Here is a 27856-nt window from a genome sequence, read left to right as displayed (position 1 = left end):
GTTTGGGTGGAATTTCAGGATCATTTATTAATTACGTCATACTTTAAATTTCAGACTATTGCTCTTTTTTTAGACGGATTTGCCCCTACTCCAACCTCTTGTTGGGTTCAACCTCTCTAATCAAACCACCCTGCTTACCATCTAATTGTGAATCTGATCTTTAACAGAACCTTTTATTCCATTCCCTGTGAATATCCAGTGAGACATCCTCCTATGACTTCGATTGGCCCAGTTCAAAACCTAGAAGTTTATCTTAGTCTTGTCAGACGCCAAAGTAAGTAGACCTGCATGAATAAAACTCCTCCTGACGTCATTTCCAAACGATTCCTTCGCAGTTCGTTGAAAGCTCATTGAATAAATTAGAGAGAAAACTTTACGGAATTTGTTACAAAAGAAGCTTAAAGAAATTACCATACACACAGACACCAGACAGGAATGAAACTGTCATATCAGATAGAATTTATGGATATACAAATGAAGCAATATACTCAAGAGCAATCGAACAAATTGATGACGAATAAGTCGTCAAGTTGATAAGTCATGTAACTCAAAATGTATTTCTCTAAATCTGGGGTGGGCAACCTGTCAGCTGCGGTACACTAGAGTGCTGCCAAAAATTCTTGGAAGTGCCATTAACCGTATGTCATGAGTGGTTAATGTAAAGGCTCATTAACAAGGTGTGTCGCGAAAAATAAAAGGTTGTCCACCACTGGTTTAGATTCTCTGAAAAGTAAGCTTTACGATTAATATGAAGAAGTCTTGAACATTTTGTAGCAATTTATGTTTACAAGAAAATTTATGAGCAAGATTTTATTTTTCGGAAAATTTACATTTTCTTGTAAGAAAATTTTTTAATCAAATCTGTATTGAGCAATATTATATAGCAAGTCAACAAGAAGACTTAATTTTTAAATGGAAAAGGTCACAATAAGTTCAAAAGGAGCGTGAACATTTCAATTAGAATCAAAAGTAGTATCTTTTTTTCGATTAAATTTCAAAACAAATTTAACCCCCCATATACACAGTTTTCCAAATTTTATTAGGTATGGAAGTTGAGAATGAATTGAAAATTAATTCTTCTTGCCCTGTCTCTTGTTTTAAAAATAGATGCGTATAATTTGATATATATATACATGTGAACATTTTTTCGATACTCCGTAGGCTTAAATTATTTCAAGACCTAAGATTACATTTGACATTTGCAGCAACTTTTTGTTCAATTCCTTAAAAGTACACATTCATTTGTGCTTTATCATTCCTTTAATTAATTGTTTAATGCAGTGTTGTTCAACCTTTGTTGCGCCACGGCGAACAATGGTCGTAACCCATGACCAAAATCGCACACAGCATGCGATTAAAGACATTTCCCAAAAAATTCGGCAATACACTATTGTGCACTGTAAAATGCCGCGGAACACAGTTTAGACAACACTGGATTATCGGATGGCATTCAGGTAATCTTCTTTAACCTTTTATAATAATCAAGATTAGGGAGGAAGGATGATGGATGGTAGCATATTTAGACAAAGTTCGGTTGCCTAGAAGTTACAAGAACTAGCCAAGTATCGAAAATTTGATTCTTGCTCAACGCAATTTTTTAACGATTTTCAAAAATCCAACATAAAATTTAATGAGTTTCATGAGTCATGACTTCATAAATTAGACGTAAAATGAAAATGAAAATTGATGAGCATTCAGACAGAGAATGATGAAAAATTTGTAGCATAAACATCTTCACTGATTAAATAGAACAGCAGGGTGGCTTTATTTTTAGTTTATAGTAAGGTTGTTCAAATATTCAGGCCAGAATAGTGTTGGACGAGCTAATACAGCCGATGATACAGCCAAAAACTTGTGGCTGGATATGCAGCACTGCGGTTCTTGACTGAACCTTAGTTTAAGCACACATCATTTCCATTCATATCAAGTTGTTTCGAGTTCGCTTTCATGTTCAATTCAATTGATTACTTTGAGAAGTTCCATCTTAACATCATCGACATCCTATTCAGCCTATTAGCGAAAATGGAAATATGAAAATAATATAATTAAGATAGTCAGTTACAGACCGAGAAGTTTTTACAGCAGTTCTCTATTACAAAATACAATTGATGGGTTTTTGATGAGCACAAACTTTCAGAATCAATTCAAACAACTTTCCCGTACTTGTCATGTAGACTTTTCTTCCAAGTCATGCATATTTAACGTGACAAAGGAACTTTTCTGGGGGGAAATATGGTAATTTTTTTTGTTAAATTCATTTGAAAACATGTAAATTGGAAGAAAGGAGGGCTCTACTTTTCAAAGAGAATGTTAATTTCCTCGACCAAAAAAACCTCACTAAAATGGGAAATCATTGTTGAATATTAAATATTCAATGTTTCATACAACCTTGAAACGTGAGTATCGATGGTGGATAGGAAGGTATATTTTACGGCTATGTTTGTTGAAGACAATTTCTAATTATCAACGAGTCCTATACCGTCATGTCTTTGTTCTTTGTTTTCAATACGTACCTTTTTGATCAGTAGAAATTATTCTGCGCTATATCAGGGGTCGATAACTCCGGTGGAAGGACACTCTGGCGTGATTTGTCTTTTTCCAACTCTGCACAATTACATGATCCAGGATATACCAATTTTCTTAATGTACCTTGCTACAATTTGTGTGCAGCGAGAACAAAAATCAAGTTAAAGTGACTAGAAACTCGGATTGAGCAAATATACGTATGAATGGGCTTACAAACGATATGTAATGGACAAAAAAAATTGAAAAAAATCTATATAGGTATCCAGGCATTAGTCAATATACAATAAAATTTAATTTAAATGGCTTTTCTTCCAAAACGTAAGCAAAGAACAGCAGTGGCGTAGTGGCGTAGTGGCGGAGAGACTAGACCATGTCGGCCAACCGACCCTAACGGCACAAGTTCGATCCTATCATTCGGATGCTTCCGTGTGTGTTTTATAGTTGAAACTGATTTTACTTATAATATACATTGGGGAGCATTCAAATGACAGGAACTAACGTGGTGCCGTTTAGGGTCGTTCAGCAGACTGACGTCTAGTCAACTCGTCACTTCGTCACTGCGCTACTGCTTTTCTTTTGCTATTTTTTGTACTGAAAATGATAATAATAAATAAACAATTGTAGGTAGTTCCAAATAATATTATTTTGCATAATGCAATGTCTGTAACGGACAAAAAAAATTTGAAAAATCTATGGTCAATTTACAATAAAATTCAATTTAAATGGATTTTCTTCCAAAACGTAAGCAAAGAACAGCAGTGGCGTAGTGGCGTAGTGGCGGAGAGACTAGACCATGTCGGCCAACCGACCCTAACGACACGAGTTCGATCCTATCATTCGGATGCTTCCGTGTGTGTTTTATAGTTGAAACTGATTTTACTTATAATATACATTGGGAAGCATTCAAATGACAGGAACTAACGTGGTGCCGTTTAGGGTCGTTCAGCAGACTGACGTCTAGTCAACGCGTCACTTCGCCACTGCGCTACTGCTTTTCTTTTGCTAATTTTTGTACTGAAAATGATAATAATAAATAAACAATTGTAGTTCCAAATTGATATTATTTTGCATAATGCAATGCCTGGATGGGAAATAAATTTAAATTGTATGTGTCAACATCTAATAATATTGTTGAAAATTAATGAAAAATTAATAGGAATTTCGATGACATTTAATTTTTTTTCTCTCTTTTGATTTATGAAAATTGGAAGCTGTGTATCAAAAAAAAAAAAAATAGCGCAAAACAGCACGATATTCGTCAATTTAGAGCATCCTATTAAATTAATTTTCACAGCGTTCATCGATTTTTTTCTCACTCTCTTATCAGATGATTGCATTTTTGGATGTTTTCGTTGCCTCGTTGCTTCCATTAATCATTTTTGAATTTTTTTTCAGCAATGATCGGAAGCAAAAGCAATCAGCAGAGTGAAGCATCAGGAGATATAGGTAAAAATGCATCAGATATACGTAATCAAAAGATATAAACGTTCAATTTTCGCAACCTAATTGCTGCAGCTTCCTTCGGGGTATCACATTTCATAACTCTAAAACTTCAAGCATTTAGTGTAGATGTAACTTAGTGAAGTATAAAGCAATTAGCAATAAAGAGTACTAAACCTTAATTAACAGCATTTACATGATGTAGCTTTTAATACTTTATTTTTAAGCACAAAAAATAATATTTAAAATTTTTAATCACTTTTTTGACATCATCATAAAAATAAATATATAGAATCTTAAGTTCTATGCTCTCAATAGTTTCGTGTTGCTTGATTTATAAATTATTGGATTAAAGGGATAATTTGTTAATTATTCATGTCATATCATCTATGTATGTATGTGAATAAAAAGGATATTATTAATAAAATATAAATTCATTTTTGAGTTTTTTTGTAATTTTAATATTTCATAATGTACATAAAGTGTATATGTACGGCTACAGTACATTAATATTGAATGTATGTATCAAAAATTTTCAAGCCACTTAAAGAAAGTTTTATGAGTTTTAAGAAAATAATTCTTGCTCGTTAGGCATACAAGGTCAATTTTTATGTAAAGTTAATGAAAATGAAGCACAGTTTGCGTACAATGCATTTCCTTTCCATTCACACGACAGGTGAGTTTGATTTCATTCCAAAAACGTGACGCAATAAAAAAATCTATTAGACAGTTGGGTAATTTTATGTATTATATAGTTATGAACGTATAAGTTAATGACTCATTTATGATCTTAAGGCTTCAAGCCTAGTTTTCATGTCCTCTAAATCTTCTTCCTCATCTTCTTCATGTGCAACTCTACTTGTTGAGGCTTCTGCAGGTGTTGTTGATGGAACAGATGGAGCTTCTCCTAATTTACCATCTGTTAGTTCCCATAGAACTTTATCGACTTCACCTTGAGCTTCTTCCTCAATTTCCTCTGAATCTTCCAGCGACTCCATTGTTTCCTCAATCATTTCCTCAAGAATGCCGGCTTTTGTCATTTCTCTTGACATATCTCGCATTGTATCAGCAATTTCAGGCAATCGAACAAGTTTCTGCATTGCAGCCATAACTTCTGTTGACTTTTGAAGCGATCCAGAAACCTTTATTGTAGCTATTTATGAAAAAATAAAGTAATTAAAAAGTCATGCCTCAGTTAAGATGCTCAACAAACCTAACTGCTGTGCCATTTGTAGTTGAACAGAGCTGAGTGTTGCTTTACTAGCATAAATTCTATTTACAGCCTTTCTGGATCTCACAACTTCCTTCGCTAGAATTGTACATACTTGCTTATCGTTTTTCTTAGCAGCCTCTTTAAGCGATTTCTTAATTTTATCTTCTTCGCGTTTAATAGATCTTATCTGTCGGTCGAGCGCGTAGCCCTCTTTGCGTAATTTCGCGTTCCACTCTTTTACCTAATCATAATTTATACACATTGAGTAATACATTTTCTTGTAACTTAATGATTTTCGTATAATTACATACCATTTCAGTTGGATTTTTCTGTTTACTCTGCCCAAATAATCCCATTTTGTATTGCAATCAATTCTTTTTTTAGAGCACTCAATAAATTAAAAGAATAGTGTAAAAAAATTTAGTTCCTCTGCTGTTTGTTTTCTTGTTTCTCAATTAAATATGAGTCATCCAGCTATTTTAAGTTTGATGTATTTTCACCACTTTTTCAACGTGATTGTATTTGATTCCAGAAGCAATCTTCACATAAAGACCTTTTTACTCCAATTTCAATCTATGCAAGTGTTAAAATCACTAAAGAATTAAGTAATTTGTAATTAACGAATAATTCCGACGAATTGTATCAATTTTATATTTTTCTGCAATAACAAATTGATTTTGTTTAAATCATCGAGCAGATTCACTATATTTTAGGATGTTCTATTTATTTTTGCCTCAAACACTTTAATTACTAAGCCAGAAACGCTTAAAATTTAATTAATTTAAGTGAATCCAAAATATAAACAAACTTTTGCAATCGAGGGGAAAACAACTGAAATGATGAATTTGGCAACGCAGCAATTTTGTATTTCATGCAATTGGCATGCTTTTACATACTTTCAAGCATGCGACTGCTCTGTATTTCCTTGCTTTCATACTCTTGTCATTTATGGTGAAATTTAGGGAATTAAATATTGTTTTTGACAATCAGAGATTACTAGTTAACAATATTTTTAAATTTAAATTTTCGACATTCACACGTGGAAAATTTGAAAAATGACCGTTAAATTAATCGACAGCATGTCCTGAAATCTCGAAGAATATCAAAGAAACATTAATTTTTGTACAATTTTATTGCAATTTTTTTTCAAGATTTTTCTCTTTTTCAAAAAAATACATGATTTCAAAAAAAAATATGAATGAATAACTAAAGGTAATAAAAACACAATAAAATGTATTGATAATTAATTAAGGAAAAATAGAATTGAATACATACATTATATGTTCGCTTTAATCATATGGCATAAAATTTTTATATAATAAAAGTGGAGAATGGGATAAAAACTCAATGACGCATAACTTCATAGTTTAAAACTTATTCAATTTTCGCTTACTAATAATGATAATAATGAAGAGATAAAATACAATGCAACTGATAACGAAGTTCAAAAATTAATAAAAAGTTCTCTCATGCAAATTTATAGAACACCATAGGATGAGGATAAACAATGTCTCTCACATCAGATCTGTTCTTCATATTTAATTCAATAAAAAAGAAATTTAATTGTCTTAATAACTGATGACTAATCTGCTAACATTTATTCCATCTTCATCGTTTAACATTCAACTCGATATGGACTGCCTGGAACATGTTCTTCTCCCCATTTAACCATCAAAACGTATTCGCCTTTTTCACGTACTACATAATTGATGCTGTAATTGTTACGACCTGTATGCTTGATATAACATTCCTCGCATGGTCCTTTAGGTCCGTACATTCCTACATAAAGTATATTGTTTCCTGTGGACAAAATAATTACATTAATATAGTTATTATTACATGACATAATGACGATGAACTTACCAGCATTACTACAATTAACAGTAAAATTGTTTTGTTTTCCTATGTAGGCTTTTTTAAGTGCTAAACCTTTAGCTTGAACTTTATTGGCATCCGAATTAAAAACAGGCACAAATGGACCAGTGCTCTTTCCAGTTTTAGCAAATTTAACGACTGTATCAACATTTACAGTTGTTGTTTCTTGTCCACCGCCATCAGCAAGTTGATCACCGCCAACAACAATTTTATATGGAGATCCAACAATATGACAATGATTATATTTGATAGTGCAATAATAATCTCCTGGAAGTAATGGCGTATAACGAACTTTGTATCCTTCTTCGATTTCAGTACAATCCATTGATACTTTTGATGGACCATCCATTGTTACTGACAACAAACCACATCCAGCATTGCATGTATCGATAATAAAAACTCCCTTTTGACCAGTTTTACCTTCGTGCAAACCATCACCGCTTGCATGAACGGCTGCTGGATCTGCATCATCTTTTCCTACCTTAATACGGAACGGCGAGCCAGGAATGTGAACGCCGTTGAACTTTGTATGGATTGCATGAATACCTGTGACATTAATTACCTCAATTAAGATCAATTACATAAAATCAGGAAAGTTAATAAATTACCATTTTCGCGTGGATAGAAACGAACTGAATAATTGTCAGGATCCATTAATTGAATAAAGCAGTCATCTTCTGTGTTTGATGGTGCAACGACCTTTGCATCTAAGGCACCTTGAGCACCATTCTTACGGACAATAAATTGAGCTGGTTTATCAGGTTGAACTGGACCGTCTGGAAATTGTGCAACTTCTAATTTGTGTGCTTCAATCATCGACGGTTGAATGTAGACTTTAAATGGTGAGTCAGGTATATGACGATCATTAAACTTAATTCCGACACGATAATCACCAAGTTCAGAGACAACATATGATACATCACATGATCCATCTTTACGATCTCTAAAATCAATTTCAGCTTTACTTGGTCCCTCAACAGAAATTGCTAAAGTTCCACCGCCAGCTTCACGGGTCCAAACATTGAATTCATTCTTTTCACCAACTTCACCATGATCTAAGCCAGGTCCACCAGCTTTGACCAAATGAGAACCAGTGTCACGGAGAGGACCGACGGTAAATTGGAAAGGCGAGCCTATATAGACAGTCATGATCAATGATTTAGTTTGAAATATTCAAAACTGAAAATCTTACCTGGAATATGCATTTCCTTGTAACGAACTGATACTGTATGAATTCCCAATTCTTTCGGGACGAAGAAGACTGAATACAATCCATCCTCAATTTCTTGCATTTCAGCATCTTCCGTTACATTGCCAGGAGATGTGACTTGAGCCGATAAATCAAATGATGTGATTCCGGGCAATTTAAATGACAATCTGCACTGACTTCCAACTTCTGTAACTGGAACTGCTTCACGTTGACGTTGAATCTTTTCTCGCTTTCTATTAGTTCCATCTCCACCAACTTTAACGGTAAATGGAGATCCTTCGACATGATGATCAGCGAATTTCAAATTGACAACATAATAACCAGGTTCAGTTGGTTTGTAGGAGATATTTAAAGTTCCATCTTCCTTGTCTTGACAAACAATTTCAGCTTTACTTGGTCCTTCAATTGACAATGACAATCCACCATAACCAGCATTGCGTGTATCAACAGTAAAGAAGTTCTCTGCATGCGTTACACCCTCTTCTAATGCTGCGCCTGATACTTTAACTTTTTTCGCATCACCGACTTCTCGTTCAGCTACATTAACTTTAAATGGAGAATTATTAATGTGCTTTCCCATACGCTTAACAGACACAATATGTTCGCCTGCTTCACGTGGTGTAAATGAAATGCCAATGTTTCCTGATGGCATACGTTTCAAGAAGCAAGGTTCTTCCAAGCCTGATGGTGACTGTGTGTGAAAATTTTAAAATAAATTTATGATAATCTCTTCTTAAAAGCTATTAACCGCTCATTATTTACCTGAATGGAAGCATTAAGAGAACGAAGATCATTATCAGAAATTTTGCCAGGGAAAGTTACTTCCGAGCATGATCCGACTGAAATTTGATTACGTTTACGTCCTTCGCCAGTAATCTATACAATTTAATTCCATTAAAATCTTCTATTGATAAATGTTTCGGATCTTAATTACCTTAGCAAAGAATGGAGAACCTTTAATGTTCTTGTCACCAAAACGGACAGAAATTTTATATTCTCCTGGTGCTGTTGGTAAGTAACTAACTGATACAGTTCCATCCTTGTTGTCCTTGTAGCTTATCTATATAATTAATTAAAATATTAAGTCTTGAAAATCTAGGTTTGAAGTAATTTTTGTACCTCAGCTTTGCTTGGTCCCTCGACTGCCATTGAAAGACCTCCAGCGCCTGCTCCCTTTGTTGAGATTGTAAAGAATACAGATTCGCCAGTAACGCCATGAGTTAATCCAGGTCCGTAAGCAGTGACAAAACCAGATGAAATGGAATCAACGTAAAATTTGAATGGTGAACCTGTGGATAAAAATATATTAATGAAGTTTCTCCTGAACAGGCACGTAAGTGAAATTACCTTGAACATTTTCACCGTTATACTTAAGAGTTAGTTCGTGAGCACCCTCCTCGCGTGGATCATAACGAATGGATACTGTTCCATCGCGATTATCTTCAATTGTTGGTTTATCAATATTTCCACTAGGCATTGTAACGTCAGCTGAAAGAATAATAATAATCATTTAATTATGACATTCTTAATTAATATGATGAAGGATATTGAGCAAATCTTCTCATAATAATAAGTCATCACCATTTGTCGAAATGAATATTAGATTCGAAAACCATAAAAAGGAGATTTTTAAAAAATTAATTTGCATTTTCATTGCTCCCGCTTCCTTTCACATAGTAACAGTTAGGAATTAATTAAGCCACGAGATTACAAAGCGTCTTCATTTCCCAAAACGTTTATTATTTTTCCCATTAAAAATATTTATTTCATTTTGTACAATAATTTTCATTTAATTGAAACACTTTTCCTTCCTTTTGTCGTGAAGCATCCCGTAGCAGCCAGCAATGTCACTAACCACAATCTTTTTAATAAAAGAAAAAAGTACGCGAGCAGTGAGAACCCAGAAAGACAGATCATAAACATTAATTTTACAACTTTTAATAGTCACGAAAAGAATTAATTTTCCTCTGTGGAAAAATTGCAGCGATAAAGAGACAGAGAGAAGAAAAAGGAAGTAATACCAAGAATGTTGATTGGATGAGAGACGAAATGAACGAATTTTTTATCCAGTATTCAGTAGGTGCGAAGAGCAAATTGTATATTTTGTAATTGATATAATTTATTGCTTATGATACGCCATTCATTGGAGACTTGTTTGAATATTTAACACATGTACAGTCGGTCAGGATGTGATTTAATAATTTTATTTTCTTCGCTCATTCACGATCAAGTCGTAATAAATATAATAATTTTGTAATTAGATAACTTATGATGTGCCGACAATATTTTTGACTCAAACAAATTTAATTCATCCCAAAAGATTGACTTCATACAGAACCTCAAACATCAGCAGAAATACTTTTTTACAATCGATTTACTTCAAATCATGTGAAAAAAATTAATTATATTTGTGAACAAAGAAAAAGGAGAACAAAAATCATTAAAACTAGTTCAAACGGATGTGGATTTTTATGATATATAAAACAATTTCTGTAGCCTGTATCATTAATGGATTTAATGACTTTCTAAATAATGCGTTTAGGAAAATTTCTTTTCAAAGAAAAAATGACTGTCACATTTTGAGGGATAGTCCGTAAATGACATATACTCAAAAATTGTCATTAGCCATTGAATACTGAGCTTTTATCCTATAGGACTGAACAATTTAATAACTTAATTCAAGTATAAATCAGTAGTGATATAATTGACCCATAAAGCTTCATGCTTGTAACTGAAAATTGAAGCAAATGAAGCAAATTATTATCCGTTCACAATCATTAAATTTCTCGCTTACAATAACAAAAATGTACGTACTATTAATTCTTTGCTTTCCTTTTTTTCTCCCATTCCATTTAATGAGCAGATATCTGCGGTTGTAAAATTTTCACATTATACTATTAACAATTAAGAGAAAAAATATTTTTATTGTGGCAAGTATCATGCGCAGTTATTTATTTTCTTATTCATTTAATTGTGAAAATGTTGCTGATTTTGATAAAAGTTGATGGCCCATATGTTGCGGATAACGTTGCGTTATTCGAGTAAATCGCGTTGTTACATAACAAAAGAAGAACAAAGGAAGTGTGAAAATATTAAAGTTTTTCGTACAACCGTATAAGGATGTGATAATTTATTGCTGTTCTCCTTTTTTCGCTTATTCATAGTACAAGATAGAAATATCTCGCAACATAAATGGGCTTGTGTACTTATGACGTCAAGCAATCATTTGGGAAAAGATTATTTAAGGGATGCAATCCTGCATTCATTGAAGTAATTTTTGAACTACCCCATAACTAAATTCATATCATGATTTATTAAATGTATGACCAATAAATTAATTTTCATATTAGCACATTTTTAAGCCATGCATGGAATCTTCCATATTTCATGGCACTTTTTCCCATCCCTACGGATTAAGCTCTACATATATATTTTGAGTAGCAACCAGCATCTTCCAAAATATTCAATTTATTTTGTATAATAAATCAGAAAATGTATGACACTTAAAATTTTGTATCCACCATCCATCACACATTCCATTTGAATTCATCCATAAACTAACTTGTTCCTGAAACATTTCATTTCAATTTTCTTTTTACCATTTGTTCTATCGCGATAGAGAATAGTGAGAAATTCATATATCATAAATATGCAGAACTATGCATGAAATTTTTGTAAAATAAAACAGAACTTGATATCGACTTGGATTTTGTATGGAAAAGACTACTCGAATCTAAGGACTTCATAGAGGGATGGGACTCTAGTCGAGTAAATTTCCCCACACAATATCCAAGTCAATTTCGAGCTCTGGCAATAATAGTTGGGAAAATATTTCACGAACAATAAATCAAACTGTTACCTTTATGAGTATGTAAGAAAAGACTTGATATGAAATTTAATGGTACAAAGTCGAGTTCAATTGCACCACCATAAGTTGGAACATCCTGTTCTAAATAGAAGTAACTTGCTTTTTCTTCCTGATCAAATTCAGAAAATGTTAATGAACGAAATATTTCCTTATGAAATGAATTAAATTCCTCCCAGGTTGCTTCAATTGGTGGTTCTATATAATATGAATCGTCCGCATCAAACCACATAACTTAGCAGAGGTAAATTTGGTTTAATTGAAGTTTTGTTTTATGTAAAATTCTTTTTCACTCGTTAAAAACAAAAAAGTAAAGTTTTAGGTCAACATTAAGATATTAAATTATAATTTCTTGAAACAGCTTTTGCTAATTAATTTAATTAAAAAGCCATTTGTTCCTTTGCAGCACACAAATTAATATTATTTTTTTTTTAATCTGAATCCAAAAGCCTTCATACAACCAAATTAACTTTCAATATCCTCAACTTTATACACTTTTCATATTCTTTTTAAGGAAATGTAAAACTTTTTGGATATCCCTAATGCACTATTTTGTTCCACAATAAGCACGCGACTGACACAACCGCTCTACACCATGAACGATCTGTGAGTGACACGAAACGTTTTCAAATGAGATCAGATTCTATTGATTCCACATTTAACTCCTGCCTCCCCTACTAGCATATTCGGTTCGGTTCCTCCTATATACTTTATAATCTTAACATATACATCAGTTTGTAAGCAATAGCGAAAAATATTTTAAAAAGCGACTAAATGAAAAAAAAAATCTTAAAGATCATCATAATCGAATCAAGTAATAAGCACATCCATCCACAAATACATCACGATCCAGCTAAAAAATGTGAAGAGAAAATATAAAATTCGGAAAAAATAAATGAATGTTTTGGCAGCACAGAAAATATACAGCAATGAGAAAAATATTCGGATATGATGTTTAGAAAAAATGACAACAGCTGTACTTGCAAAATAATGAAATTTTTCAACCAATCTGCTCGTTTTGAAATAGCAATGAAGAAGATAAAAGAACTGAGCGGTCAACAAATATTTTTACGATTCTAAGCTGTGCTTTTAAAAAGCAATTCAATCTGGCGAAAGAAAAATTCTCAAACAATAAATGTCATTGGAATCAACAAGAGAATTTTTAAAATTTCATGGGGGCAATGAAATATTTAAAAAGCCATGATCAGCATAACAGCTAGCCTGTCAGCACGAGAGAAATCAGAAAAATATAAAAATATTTTCCACAAAGTGAATGTTCTGAATATTTCATTCAAATATCTATGAGATGAAGTTAATAAACTTAGTTGAAAGAAGAAGGAAGGCAATAAAAGTCATCATGTCCATCATTTGGACGAAATCGAAATCATTCATCAGGATTGATGATAACATTTTTCATCAATTTAATTCTCACTAAACATTTGATTTATAATTGAGGGTTAATGGCCGTTTTTACATCACCTACCATAAAATTGTGTGACTATGAGTCAAGAAGAAAATTGGTTGCTATCTCAGGAAATGCTTGGCGACTTAAATAATCTACAAATTAAGTTTGAATAATATTTTCCAGAAGAAGCAACAAATTAATCGAAAACTCCTGTAAGAGCCACCTGTATACGATTTATCAAGACATCACAAACTTCACATGTTGTGAGCAAATAGCTTAAGAAAGTATTTCCATCGCATTTAATATTCATCGTATACATAATCTCTAATTTTCCAATGTGTCATGTAGTAATTATTTGGAGAAAAATCTTATGTGTGTCTATAGAAAAAGAAATACATAAGCATGTACATGAAAGAAATATAAGAAGCAGTCATAAGATGATCATGAAAAAATAATTTATTGAATTCCAAACATTTCATATTTCATGTATACACGAATTTTTCCGCTATTTATTAAGCACTCGAGCATATAACAAGAAATTAAAGATGAAAACAGGAATAGATAAATGTATGAATGTGTTGTAATGGATCGTCTGTAGAATAATAAATTGAACATAAGATGCGACAGACAGTAACGTACAACATACACAACTCTGGAATGTCGAACTACACAAAAATATTTATTTTCAATGTTCCGAAGATTTTTCCAGCCAGAACGTCCAACTTTTTTTTCATGCATGTAGAGAATGAAAAAACATCCAATTTCTTTCCTTTTTCCACATTTCACATGACATGAATTGATACAACAAGAGAGGACGGCATGAAACTACTATAGGATATTCAGTCATATGATGCTTATTGCGGTTTCGAAATGAATTAGAGCATACATAATGTTATATGCGGTTATTTTTGTTGTGTGTGCGGGATAAATTAAAATTGTGTAATGTCACTGAACCGGAAGTTGCACTTTCCCATTCACTCACTCATGCCTGCCATTTTTTTACAAACACAATTGCAGATTTTTCCCTCTAATTTAGTTAGTCACTATGCGGCAGCATTGTGGCACGAAGTAAAAATCTAATTATAAATGAATTTGCTTAGGATATACTGGATACTACGATGTATTGCATTACAAAATTAATGGCTAAAATTAATATTTTTAGTTACATTCATTATGATTTTAATTAGTACATCTTCCGTCTTAATTATGAAGATAGAATTGTAAAATGGAGCTATTAAACATTTTTTAATTTCCTAGCTTTCCTCACTTTTTCTGTGAGAAGATGCTTTTCAGCTTTTTCTATCATTCGTGAAGTCACCGAATATTTTGAGAATTTCTAATTCAGGCTACCATTTGGTTGGGGCTAAGCTACAACAGTGTTGTCCCAACTTTTTTACGCCACGGCATATGTTGGTGGTATGCCTCGACCGAAACCACACACGGCATACGGTTCATTTGTAATAAATTTTGACAGAACAAAGTTTGAACAAAACTGTTAAAAAGATAATTTATATTATTTATCGCAGTCTAAGTTGTTATCGCTTCCTTTTATAACTAAATTGCTTCATAGTCTTCACCATATAATAATATTATCAACACGTGTGTTAAAGTTATGAAGCATCATCGTTCAGCCATGAAGTGAAAAATTGATATAATTATAAAAATAGTTTGCTGCTAATTTTTTGTGTTTATAGTGTCACACACCATCAAGATTATGTTGTACGAGAGCTTGACTACAAGCTACAAGATATTTTCCACATTTTATTTTTTTGACGAGTGGAGGAAGGAATAAAAAAAAATATTTTAAAAGATTGAGACAATTTATAGTTTTCAACCATAAAATATAAACATTTCCCATGAGTATCCATCGTACATCATGTTAGCCTTCCTTTCATACCAATCAAGTTGATTCATAGGAATAAAAATATGAAAACTTTTTCTAGTTGTTTTAACAAGACAAGACGATGTGAAGAAGTCAAACAATCAACAAAAAAATTTGTTGGGAAAATTTATGAATCGCTTTAGAAAGGAGATTTTTTATCGAGTCAGCACAGATGGGTAGCATGAAAAAGTGAAAAATAATTTTTTTAAAATTTTGGAAAATAAATTTTTTCTCATCACATTTTATTTATTTGTTGAAGGAACGAGAAGATAAAATATTTTATGAATGAGAAACAGCATAAAATATGAAATTCTAGGTCGAAAGTGGCTCGTTTAGACATTTTACAGCACAAAATTAATTGTCTTTATGTGTGGTCGCTAAATCCACAAAGATTTTGATTGTCAAGTTCACTGATCTCATGGATAATAAAGAAATCCATCTCATATTCATTATTTTCTGGTCAAATTTTCTTTTCAATTCCTCATTTTTCTTTTCAGTCTTGACTAATAGCATCATCTAACATTCATGAAATGCCATTCATATGGAACGAGGAATTTTCATATTTTATTTCTACATTTTCATCTCTCTTTCAAATGCGACTGGATTTGACGTCATTTAATCTGTTCGTGATGTTGGCAATAGTAAAAAGGCGACAGTTGGACGAATTTTTTTTAAAGAAGAAAATTGCTTAAAATTTAATATTTTAAGATTTACTAGAAAGAGATGAATTTTTAAAGTTATAATAAGCTTAACTGAAATGGTTCAAATACTTCGGTATCGTAAGGGAGGTCAAGGATCGCAATTGAACTGTACGACCAGCAAAGTAAGTAAATAATTCGGTATCGTAAATTGATAAGATCTAGACAGTTGTAGTTAATAATAAATTCTAGAAAGAGAATCTACGAAAACATACTGATTCCAACCAGAATTTCTTAAAAACTACTCGTTTCCTTCCTTGATATTACTTCCTTTCTTCGTGACTGAATTTATAGCTTTTCCTTGTTTTAATCATTCACGCTCATTGCTTTTCAACAGGATTTAACATGTAGATAGAGAAAAACATGACCCTCAAAATTGAGAGATCCAGTTAATTTTAAATTCTACCGTAGGGATTGTTACGTCTAGTTACGATTCCGGCTCTAGAAAATTTAATTCTCAGAAAGTTAATTTGGTTCATTGAGCCTTACTTTGTGAATATGAAATAGTCTTTGTTAAAAGATTACTGTATCCTTCAATCAACGCTTGGCTTTGTGCCGTTTTGTGGATACTAAGATCATATAAATATATTACTCAGTGTTATCAAAAAAGGATTAATTTCATGTTGCGCTATACACAGCAAGTATTGTGTTATCAATGTTATGAACAAACGCAGCAAGATTTAGCACAACAATAAAATGTTCTATAGCATTAAAAGCTGCTAACTAACTTTAAGAGTTTTATTCTTATCAAAATATTTCACTTCTTAAAATCCAGCCAGTTGACGCATTGCTTATGTCATCACGAGCATATGGCATATAATAGCATTTTTTATGAAAGAAAAATGTTAGGAAGAGAAAAAAAGATTGGAAGCAGAAGAATGAAAGTCTTTTCACTATGCATTCCCTCGCAATAAAGCTGCTTCATGCCGCGATACTTTTGTACATACATATACATATTGCGTGAAAAGAAGATTATCGTAGACATTTCTCGCTAGGCATTGAACAGAAGAGGGAGGAAAAAAATGACAAATTTCATAACATTTTCACACTTCCTTACATCGAATGTACATTTTTCCTTCTTCCTCGTTTTCATGACTACAAGTTGTCGCTAACTGAAAAATGAAATATAAAAGCGTAATGATATAGGATAAAAAATGAATATTTTTTTCACTATGTTAATCTGACTGGAAATTTAATTTTCTCATGGAGCATTTTCGGTATTTTACTTCTTATTCTTTTTTATAGCCAAAAAAAATGGTGAAAAAGTGAAAATTTTCCATTTGCAAGGTAATGATGAGGAATCAAATGGAATTATATTTTAAAGGAAATGAGGAAGATCAGTGATAAGAACAGCCTCAAGCATTAAAGACAGAAATCTTTAAAATCCTACACTTGACATTAAGAATTCCCAGAGAAATTAAATAAAAATCTTTAAACATTTCATCACATGTAAATCATTCTTTAACTTCAATGTGTTAAGCTTCTTATAAAGCATCTCATTAATCTTCCCGCGTTTTAATTCCATGTATTGCTTAAAAGCAAAAATTTTATTTTTATCTCTCATCCTTTTGCCGCAAATTATTTGCACAGCAGAAACGTGATAATACAAAAAAAGCAGCAGTAACAGCAACAAAAAGGCAATCAATCTCATTATAAAGCAGCATAAAAAGAAGAGTTTTTTTTACATTAGATGGGATAGAAAAATAAAAAAAGCACTTTAATTAGCACAAACGAAATCTAATTAAGCTATGTTTTAATTAAATTTGAAGTTCCCTGTAGGTCATCGTTTTAATTGAAAAGTAAATCGAATTCAATGGATTAATCCAGAAAAGGGGAAATATTAACCACCAACACATTTTCACAGGAAAACTACTAAACTCATAAACTACTAGTCATTTAGGTTATTATGTATTCTCTTTAATTCAATTATATTCTTCTTGATTTTTAATTTTAGAAAAAGCAAGCACCAAGCTTTTATGTTTGTGTCTCTTCTTTTTAGTACTATGTAATATATATATATATATATATATGAAGCAGAAAGTTTTCAATCTCTCATATTTTAAAATGGTGAAAAAAGATGTACAGAAGGGAAATTAAAGCGACAGGTGCTGCAAAATGAACATATTTAAGAAGTATCGTTTATGTCATTCCGCTGAATCTATGACTTAGTACAAATTACTTTTTAACTCTACACATGTATGGGAAGAAGTGTGTCTTGTTGGGATATAAAATTTCTCTTTTAAAATCAAGTCATTTAGTGATGATTTTTAGAACTTTTTTAAGTTCTCATAAATTAATTTTTTAATGTTTACGCATCACTATGCTCATTATGGATTATTAAAAATTATTATTTCCTACAGCATTTAACAATTTTAATTTAATTCAACAAAAATTTTGCATAATATTCATGAAAATTTCTGTTAATGTATGATGCCCTATATTCAATGGAGAACGAGTACTTAAAGCACGGCTTATTCTCATCATTTGTGGACTAGTCCGAATTGGCCTTGCAACAAAAATATTTAAAACCACAGGAACAACTTTTTTTTGGGTAAAATAAAAAAAATCTGTGACCAAAATGGAAATTCAGTAAGTGTTTTCAATTTACTCATCCATTAAGCAATTCACAGTAATGTTATTGCATGTGATGAAATTAATTTCGCTAATGGAGGAAAAATTGGTATTAAAATTAAACTCTCCCGGACATGAAAAAAAAGTTTTTCAATATGAATAAAAAAGCAGCTTTTTGATGTTTCTCATTTCATGTGGTTTTCGTGAATGTTTCAGTGAAAAAAAGAAATCCGCATTCATAGTCATTATCCGAATGTTACTTTATATGTAATTTTTTAATCTCATGCATACATATGAACTGAAATATGTGCGGATTTTTTTGTAATTTTAATATCTTTGTTATTCTTTAAATTCAATGAACATGAATGCAAGTTTGGAACTGCTGGTATGCTTTTGTAGACTGAATGGAATCTGTATAAAAATATTCCGCTTTGGAAATTCCATTTTTTCAAAAACATTCATCAGCATGGATAAGTTGCAAGAGAGAGTCAAAAAAAAAAGAATTTAATTTTAAATTATTTAGTCAAAAAATTTCATCCTTCTACATTTACATTTTTATCTCTTATTTTATGTGTATCCTCTCATATCAAGATGTTAGCAGAACCAGGTTATAAAAACCAGGAAGCAAAAAAGTCGAACAAAAAGTTTCTTTAAAGAATGTATATGAAGTTTTCTCATACATATTCGGTTTATATCTAGTTGAAAAAAAAGTATTATAAAATTATAGCTGGAAGCAAGAAAAGTTTGAGAAAGAGAAATAAAAAGGCTAATGATACTATAAAGGAGATAATTTTTTTGACAATTGTCTGCAACATGTTTGCTCCTTTTTAAAAGAAAATCTTGATTATAAAGAGTTTTTAGGTAAAGGAATAACTTTTTCTATGTAAAAGAAATTGTACATTTTAATTAAAATGTCGTTCACTTAAAGAAGGGCTTTCCTTTCATATCGTTTTGAGTCGTATTTTGAAGAACTGAGAGAAGCAATTCAATTCAAAATAATGAAATGCTAATTGATGAAAAGGATTTAAACACTCAAAAAAACGAAGAACTCAAGATTGATATTTAAAGAAACAAAAAGTTGTTCAGGTAGACATACTTCCAAAATTAGTATGCAAATAAAGCCCATTATGAATTATTCGCAAAATATTTAAATTTTTAAAGGAGAATAATTACTAAATTTATGATTAAATACAGCAGTAGACAGCAAACAAATGGAAAATAATCAACACTCCATGATACTAAAAGCTTTGAAATCTACATAATCGTTAAAAGCTTTTCTTTTAACATGACAAAAGCATTTTTAATTCTTTTCAAACTCAACAATAAATTTCTGACTCGCGACACGAACGAGATGAATTAAAAGAAAGTGTAAGTTCTGTCATATTCATTAAGTGACAAAATGAAATGAAAAAGGAGTCACACGTTCCGTGTCGCATTCGTATAAAGTTAATAATCAGAACGTGTAAATTCTTATTAGTGAAATGCATGGCAGTGTTTCATAAAATGACAAGCTTTTTACATGACGCTTTATTACAATAAAGCAAATTGCAATGTATATAAATTTTCATCAAGTACGGTTGGAGATTAACTTATTAATACCACATAATCCGGATATTTTTACCCAAAAACAATTTCATTAAGAGCATAACAGGCATTTGAAAAGTGGAAACATCATTTATGATATTTTGTTAATTATCATTTTCTCATATTGTTTAATGTCCAACGCTGAACACTGCGATGTAGCATTAGTTTAATGACAAATGTTTTACCTCTTTACAATCCTCGAAAAACATTTAAAATTATTGCTCACCATCTGCTAATAATTTAAACAATTTCGCACAAGCCTCCAATTACTTTTTTCAAGACACGAGTAATGGATGCTCTTTTATTTAGAATAGAGTAAGGTATGAGGAATAACTCAAGTCAGAATTATATTTTTGAATTGTTTTGCACACGTAAAAACTTCAATTTAATAATGCAAAAATTAAACGTTGAGATTTTCGGGAATAATCCAATTTTAATCGAGTACTCTGTAGCTTTAAGTTTAACGCTATAATAATTTAATAAGCAAAAAGCCCCAATTATTTACAGTTTTCACAATCATGTTCATATCGATCAATCTAGTGGTGATTAAGGCAGACAAAAAACAAACTAAATGGAATGTTCTTTAACCACAGAATTGCAATTAAGTATCCCCTCAGATAATAATAAAAAAAATGTTTAAACATATTTAATGACCGTATATTTTATCGAGATATGAAACATCATATTTCTCCCCTTATTGTACACAAGAGATTTGGATGAAATATTTTTAAGGCATAAAGAAAATTAGCCAGAAAGACAAGCTAGCTTTAAAATGTCTCAAAGTAAATATATGTACTAAATTGTCCGACTCTTTTTACTTTGTAGTTTTAAAAAAATATTATTTTACATCTCCACACAACATTAATCTATTAAACGTGCGGTATCGAATCGAAGCATAATCTTTGACGTACTAAAGACTTAAAATTTGCTCAATTTAAATAGTTTAAAGACTTACCTTCAATATTATGAGTTAGGGAATTAACTGAATTTGATATTACAAGTTTATCAAGCGTGAAACTGCGGAAACTGTGTTCTTCTTCCTTATGTGAACTATGAAGAGTCTCTACAACTTCTTGTCTGAACTCTTCTTCCTCTTGTTTACCGTTTGTATAATGATGGTGTCCGTTTTTCTTTGTTTCACCGTTTGATGTTATATACTGATTTGTATGATCTCTTTCAGTATCCTACAAATTTATTTGTATATAAATTATATGGAATCACACTAACATCACACTTATTACTCACCAGGAACTGATCTAATGAAGATTGGATTTGAGTATATTTGTTTGTTTCTGTTACAGTTGATTCAGTGTACTCTTGCTTTGTATAGCTGACTTTTGTATGCTTTTCGATGGCAGTCACTTCTTGTAGCTCTTCACTCGATGATAGACTTTCTACAGCCTATAATTGAAATAAAGTAGACGATTTTGATATGAAATAACTGTATGCAGGTAAAATCTTGTTATAAGACTAGACGACACCACGTGTTTACGGTGATACATGTAGATATTTGCGTATATTGCGCCAACATGAACTCTAAATTTCCTTATCACATTCAATCATGATCAACTTTTCATCATTTGTACTATTAACATCTTTTTCACAATGTCTATATACTACATCTCAAAACAAGCTAGGTTGGCCTTGTTTTTTCTATACACGAATGTATAGGCTTATATAAGCATATAAGAAAATTGAAAAAAAAAACCGAAAATTAAGTGTGTGATGAAAAGGATGAACAGGAGATATCTTTGGTATCTAATAATTTACTCCACACATCATAAGAGTATGATTTTATTGAGATTCAAATGATTTATGATAGCTTATCTGAGATATACGAAAAAAGAAGACATAGCTAAGGTATAGAGATAAAAGTGACTACCTGCAGTTTAATTGTAATTTATCTCTTACATCAATAGTAAACAGAACCTTACATCGTTGTAAAAACTTCATATTAATTATGTCTAGCAGCTGTTTGAAGTAATTACAGCTGATTACTTGAAAAATACGCCTTAATCAAGTCACTAATCGTTTAAACAGCAAGATAGCAACACATATGATATATTTAATAATTTTTTTTGAAGAAAATCACATATAAATCCTTTTAATGTAGCCAAATTAATCCACAATTTAAGCCATTAATCAACTCTAGTGCTGATTTTCTCGTTTCATATTTTTTTCTCACATAAAAAAATTTTCACGATTTTTTAAAACCACGATATTAATTATCGTATATACTTTAGTGATAAAAAATAAGTTTATGCCTTTACAATAATAATTTGAGGGATTGTTGTTGATCCATTAATTCCATAAATTCCAATTATTTTATTTATTTTGTGAGATAATGATAATAAATCTATTTTGGAATGATATCAACAAAAACATCGAGATCGGTCCTTGCTAATAATAATTAGCACTTAGGATGTGGAGAAAGAAGTAAACGAGATGAAAGAAGATGTTTGCGGATTATTAAAGAAAAAATCAATCTCGTGCGAATTTTATAAGCATTTAAAAATTCTTATAGGCATTTTGTTGATCAAACAAATTTAAATTATGAATAATGGCTCAATAATTTTGGCATATTTTCCACAAAATATGATTTGTGTGCTTATAATCATCAAGATTTTATATAAAAATGAATCATACGATGAAAATGTGTGTGCTATAAAATCACTCTAAATTTTACATCGTCAAAAATATGTCGCTTCCATTCTTCGCGCTAGGAAAATTCTTTCAACTTTTATTATATTTTTCACATGTTTTTCGCTAAACGTATAAATGGAAAGAAGAATAAAAATACTTTTGTTTATCACTCCTTCTCAATCTTTTAGCTGTCAAAGTCATTTTTATAATAATTTCCATCGTGAGTCACATGGACGCGAATCATTGAGAAATATCAAAAAAGTTTGGAATTTTTACGATCACGGATTTTTACAGCATTTTATAATTAACTGAAGGTCTAGAGCTCTAACTCTAAAAAAGAGTCAAATATTAATTTCTTCTGTCCGAGTCATTTTTAAATTAAATGCTTGATGACATAGTTATGGAAGCATAATTCACGTCTGTCGACTATAACGGACTAAAACGCAAGAAAAGGTTCCACTCCTAGAAATTACTTGACTCAGGGTAGATGCTTTAATAAAAATAAATCAAAGGCATATAAAAATGCGAATGTTGCATGCAAGTTGCAAATGCAATGATGTAAACGAATGCGTGCATAAAGTGCACTTCCTCAATAATATTTTACACTCATATTCATCATTCCTTTCAAATTCTAAGCGAAAGAAAATGTGAATTAAATATTATTACAATATTTATTGCCTTACAACTGAAATTTCATGCTTAATGTTCCGAAATTTTATGACAAACATCATTCATCTTAAATTGTATCTGGGAGTTTTTTACGAATGAAGGAGAAAAATTTATCAAAATGAAAAAAAAAAAAATGAAATGAAATGAGTTGAAAAATTCTTTTCAATCTAAAATTATAATTCCCTACCGAGAAATATGCCTCATATTTCTGTGCTCCTCTATAAAGTGTGATATGTACGACATACTGAATTAATAATGAACACTTTTATGCTTTCTCATCATTTCAATTTTTTCTTTTGGATCCACTTAAGCACTTCGGAACTGTAGTTTTTCTTTCTATTTAATTGATATATAAATTTTGTTCTCAGCAAAAGCAAAACTCAACAAGTCGCTTCACATATATTTGTTTGAACAGAAAGGAAATTTCATTAATAAAAAAAGTAATTTTCACAATTTAATAAGCTACTCAAATGAGTGTAGCGTTAATTTTTTTCAATCTAAATTCTTATACCTTCAGAGTACAGAAGGAAAATAGAGAAATTCTCATCTAACGCGATCGATGTTGAAGTGAGGAAAAGGGGGGATTTAAGAGCAAAAAGAAAAACATGACAGAAAATTTCAATAAAAATTCCAAAATGATGTAAAACAGAAAAATTATATCAAGCGGGTAAAAAAATGTCTCATCCCAGGTTGTATAGCTTACTGCTTGAATGCAAATTCATAAATTAAAACATAATAATTTAATTAAAGTAGACTTCAAATATATTAAATTCTTTAGAGAAGTTTTCAACACCTTTTAAAAGCTCTGTAGTTTAATCCAGATGAGCTGTTGTGGATTTGTCACGTATTTAGATCTGTGAAATAATTTTATAGCATTCTCTACGTCAGAGTCTGTCACATGATCAAATGAAACAATTCTAAGAATGCTATACTCTATCCAAAATCGACTAAAAAGAGAAAGCTCATTTTCAGATCAACCAACTCTTTTAAATCGTGCATAGATACAAGACAACATGTTCCTGCCTTAGACCAACAAATCAAGCGGAAATTATCAAAATATTATTACAGAAGCTTAAGCGATTTTATTTGAACACATGTTCAAATCATTCGGACATGATTCTCAAGAATTTTGTTCAAGTCATATAATTTATAACATTCAAATGAGTCCAATTACTATAAAATTATTGATTATTATAGTATGTTGTGTCAAACAAGCAATTACTCATAATAATAACTAGATGTTGAAAAGGAACAAGAATTAAACTTTCTAAATCTTTTCGTTCATCCTCTAATCCCAAAAGTATATCGAGTTTCCAAAAGAAAAAATGAAAAATGAAAATTATTAATAATAAAATAATAAGAAAACTCCGAAAATTTGTAACATTTAAATGTTTCACTTTTTCCGGTGATGAAAATATTTCATTCATATTTTGTCATGTATATTTAAAAGACGATATTGCCGACGATTTAACCATCAACGATTAATAAATCATAATTTTCATCATGATCGTGTGTTTCTTAATTTTTGAATATTATTAAAGAAATTATATTTCATAAATTTGCTTTTCGTAAAATTTATTAGGAATAAAAACGAGGGATCTGGAGAAAATATCTGCATGTTTTACATCTTAATTTAATATCTTTTAATCAAAATGTTATAGACTTGCAAGATGAAATGAAATGAAATTATAGCATTGGTGATAAATTAGCGGATATTTGTTTATAAATAATCTCAATATCTCTTTTCTATACCCAGATTATGACGTTCAATAAAGACTATTAAGAGAAACCGTATCCCTTTGCAAGTCAACAACAGATATGGTGTGATATCATCACATACCACTTCCATCATCCAAAGCATCGGATCATAAATTTTCAAAAATAAACATTTTCATTCAGAGTGGCCCTGTCAAAATATATGATTGTACTGGATGAAAGATATTTCAAATCTTTACGATATCCATGATGATGTGGTAAGTTGGAAACGAGCACGTAGAAATATAAAAAAATATTTAGGACTATACACTTCACGCATGTATGGCATTTCAAGTTAGACCACATGGCATGATTAATTAGGAAAAGGTATTTGACGTAAGAAGATAGACATCGATTTGAAAGGTGTAGCATGTCCTTTTTCATAATCTGATTTTATAAATATTTCAATCGTCTATAAATAGTCAATCTCATAATAGCTTATCATGTGTATAATTGTATATTTTTATAGTTTCAAGAATATAGATCCTTCAGACGGAGCTCGAAATCGAATCAGATTTTAAATGGAATCGAGTCGATTTTTCCACACGATAATTTTAGCGATAATTCTTGTTAAGAAATTATTCAATTTGCATTCCATAACCCGAACAGACAAGAAGCGTGCTCACAAAATTGAGTATTCTAATTGTCTGTTAGGGTAAGGCAGAACATAAAAAAGATAGTGGGATATCAATTTCATCCTTAATTGTAAGGTAATTCTATTCCACGTCTAATTATGAAAATTATCATTTAATAAATTATTCAATAGAATCTCCACGATCTTAAATAGCAAGAATTTCTACATTAATTATTCATGAAAATTGTAGCAAAATTATATCAGCTTCACGGAAGTTTTATTTTCCGTCTTGCTCCTTAACTTCCTTCAAAGACTTTTTCACAAAGAGAAAATCTTCTTTTTATGCCTCTTTTAAAAAACTTTCCTGTTTAATTAATTGCTCACTTCTTTCAATCATCCGTTATTAATTAAGATTTTAATTAATAATTAACAAAATACTAATTTTAAGAATAAGAAGACGAGGAGAAAATGTTCCTGCAACAATATTTCAATTTCCATTTCCACAATCTTTTTAAAAATATTTTTTTTTTTCATCGTCGCATCACTGAAAATTTCAGCATGAAAGCATAAGCTAATTTTATAAAAATTTATCTCGATGTACTCAAGGTAGATTGACATTTTTTAAGGATTTTTCTCTTACTACTACTACTGGCTGCTTCGGAAGAAATGATATTTCATAAATAATGAAGTGTGGAATTGAGTATGAATTGCTTAATATGACTAACGATCAATGAATTTGTAGAATTTTTTCAAAAAAATAATTTTAATTAATGCATCGACTATTAAAAATTCCAGAAAATCATATTGAATTTCCTAATGAATTAATCACAATTGTTGAATATCTCACTAATTGAATTTTCCACTCAATTACTTGACTAATTGTTCAAAATTTTAGCACTTTGATTGATTGATCATTTCGCTAATCCTTTTCATCACAGTATTAACACTTGTTGCTTATTTATAATAAGAAGCCCATTAGTCCCATTAAAATAATCAGAAACATACTTAAAAGAGCACTTAAAACTTGCGAATAAAAGAGTATATTTTTCTATTTTCCAGAGGAAAATTTTCCAAATTGATTTCTTCTCGTCACAAGCAAACAACCAACTAACCGATCTTCGTGAAAATCAACAATATACTTCACTGAGTGATCACAATTTTTGCCTCGAGATCAATTTTCATTTCAGTTTTTTTTTTTTTTTTTTTTGAGAGGGAAATCAAAACCGTGCTTGTGACTTTTCACGGGAAGATGACGCTACGTGTCGGAAAATCGGAAAACTAGAAAATTTTTCTTGTTTTTCCTTCCGCAAGAAGATGCTTTCAGAGCTTAAATCTTTTCTTCGCTGAAACTTAAATTTTCATTTTTCAAAAGTCGTTAAAAATTTCACAAAAAGCGCTTCCGATTAAAAAAAGCATGAAACTTTGCAAAAAGAAAATCAATTTTTCTACAAATGATTTAAGTTTGGTGATGAATGTTAATGTCTGATTTTAAGTTATTAGTAGAGCACAAATAAAAAACACAAAAATGTTAATTTAAGTAAAACATTAAAAAAGAATAAGCCACGAAAAATAATAGCAAATTTACCACAATTTCACACGCATGCAGATAAAGTTCGAACAAGATTGGCTGTTTTATTGCAATAAAATAAATATTTAATATTTTCCTTTTTATCATTCACCATTTAACATATCTTGTGTGTGTATATGAATAAATAAATAATTTTGTGTAAATATGTGTTTGTGTATATTTTCCAAAAAGAATTTCAGAACAACCATCACCAATCAGTAGAAACGTTAATTTTTTTTATTACAAAGTTCATGAATTTTTTTGATGAAAAACATTTTTATGACATTTTTTATAAATTAAATAAATATACCAACACCGAGAATAAATAAAGAGGTATGCGACTTCATGAGAAAAATGAAGATATTAGAGACGTCGTGGG

General features: G+C 30.8%; 2 protein-coding genes across 4 annotated transcripts in view; both read right to left on the bottom strand.

Moving 5' to 3' along the window:
- Positions 1-4163: 4163 nt before the first annotated feature.
- Positions 4164-5995, bottom strand: Vps24 (vacuolar protein sorting 24). Its single transcript, XM_070637619.1, has 3 exons — positions 5491-5995; positions 5180-5420; positions 4164-5119 (listed from the first exon to the last, which is right to left on the bottom strand). The coding sequence occupies exons 1-3, from the start codon at positions 5533-5535 to the stop codon at positions 4749-4751; spliced, it is 657 nt and encodes a 218-aa protein (XP_070493720.1). The 5' UTR covers positions 5536-5995; the 3' UTR covers positions 4164-4748.
- Positions 5996-6292: 297 nt separating this feature from the next.
- cher (filamin protein cher) overlaps positions 6293-27856 on the bottom strand; it is a 35696-nt gene continuing 14132 nt past the window's right edge. For all 3 annotated transcript variants that reach the window (XM_070637568.1, XM_070637569.1, XM_070637570.1), the window contains 10 exons: positions 21515-21670; positions 21225-21453; positions 9612-9752; positions 9384-9553; positions 9199-9324; positions 9027-9140; positions 8247-8955; positions 7663-8187; positions 7043-7600; positions 6293-6979 (listed from right to left, as the gene is read on the bottom strand). In XM_070637568.1, the coding sequence (XP_070493669.1) occupies positions 6795-6979; positions 7043-7600; positions 7663-8187; positions 8247-8955; positions 9027-9140; positions 9199-9324; positions 9384-9553; positions 9612-9752; positions 21225-21453; positions 21515-21670 (2913 nt within the window). In that variant the 3' untranslated portion in view covers positions 6293-6794. The remainder of the gene's footprint in view (positions 6980-7042; positions 7601-7662; positions 8188-8246; positions 8956-9026; positions 9141-9198; positions 9325-9383; positions 9554-9611; positions 9753-21224; positions 21454-21514; positions 21671-27856) is intronic.

This window comes from Chironomus tepperi, unplaced genomic scaffold (genome assembly GCF_022539635.2).
Source record: "Chironomus tepperi strain 1889 unplaced genomic scaffold, CSIRO-AGI_Ctep_v1 contig_163, whole genome shotgun sequence".
Taxonomy (NCBI): Eukaryota; Metazoa; Arthropoda; class Insecta; order Diptera; family Chironomidae; genus Chironomus; species Chironomus tepperi.
This window is presented reverse-complemented; position numbering and strand designations above follow the sequence as displayed.

Coding starts and splice junctions, on each gene's coding strand:
- Vps24 (XM_070637619.1), bottom strand. CDS start 5,535: ATGGGATTATTTGGGCAGAGTAAACAGAAAAATCCAACTGAAATG. Junction 5,421..5,490: donor AGAAAAATCCAACTGAAATG/GTATGTAATTAT, acceptor AATTATGATTAG/GTAAAAGAGTGGAACGCGAA. Junction 5,120..5,179: donor ACAAATGGCACAGCAGTTAG/GTTTGTTGAGCA, acceptor TTTCATAAATAG/CTACAATAAAGGTTTCTGGA.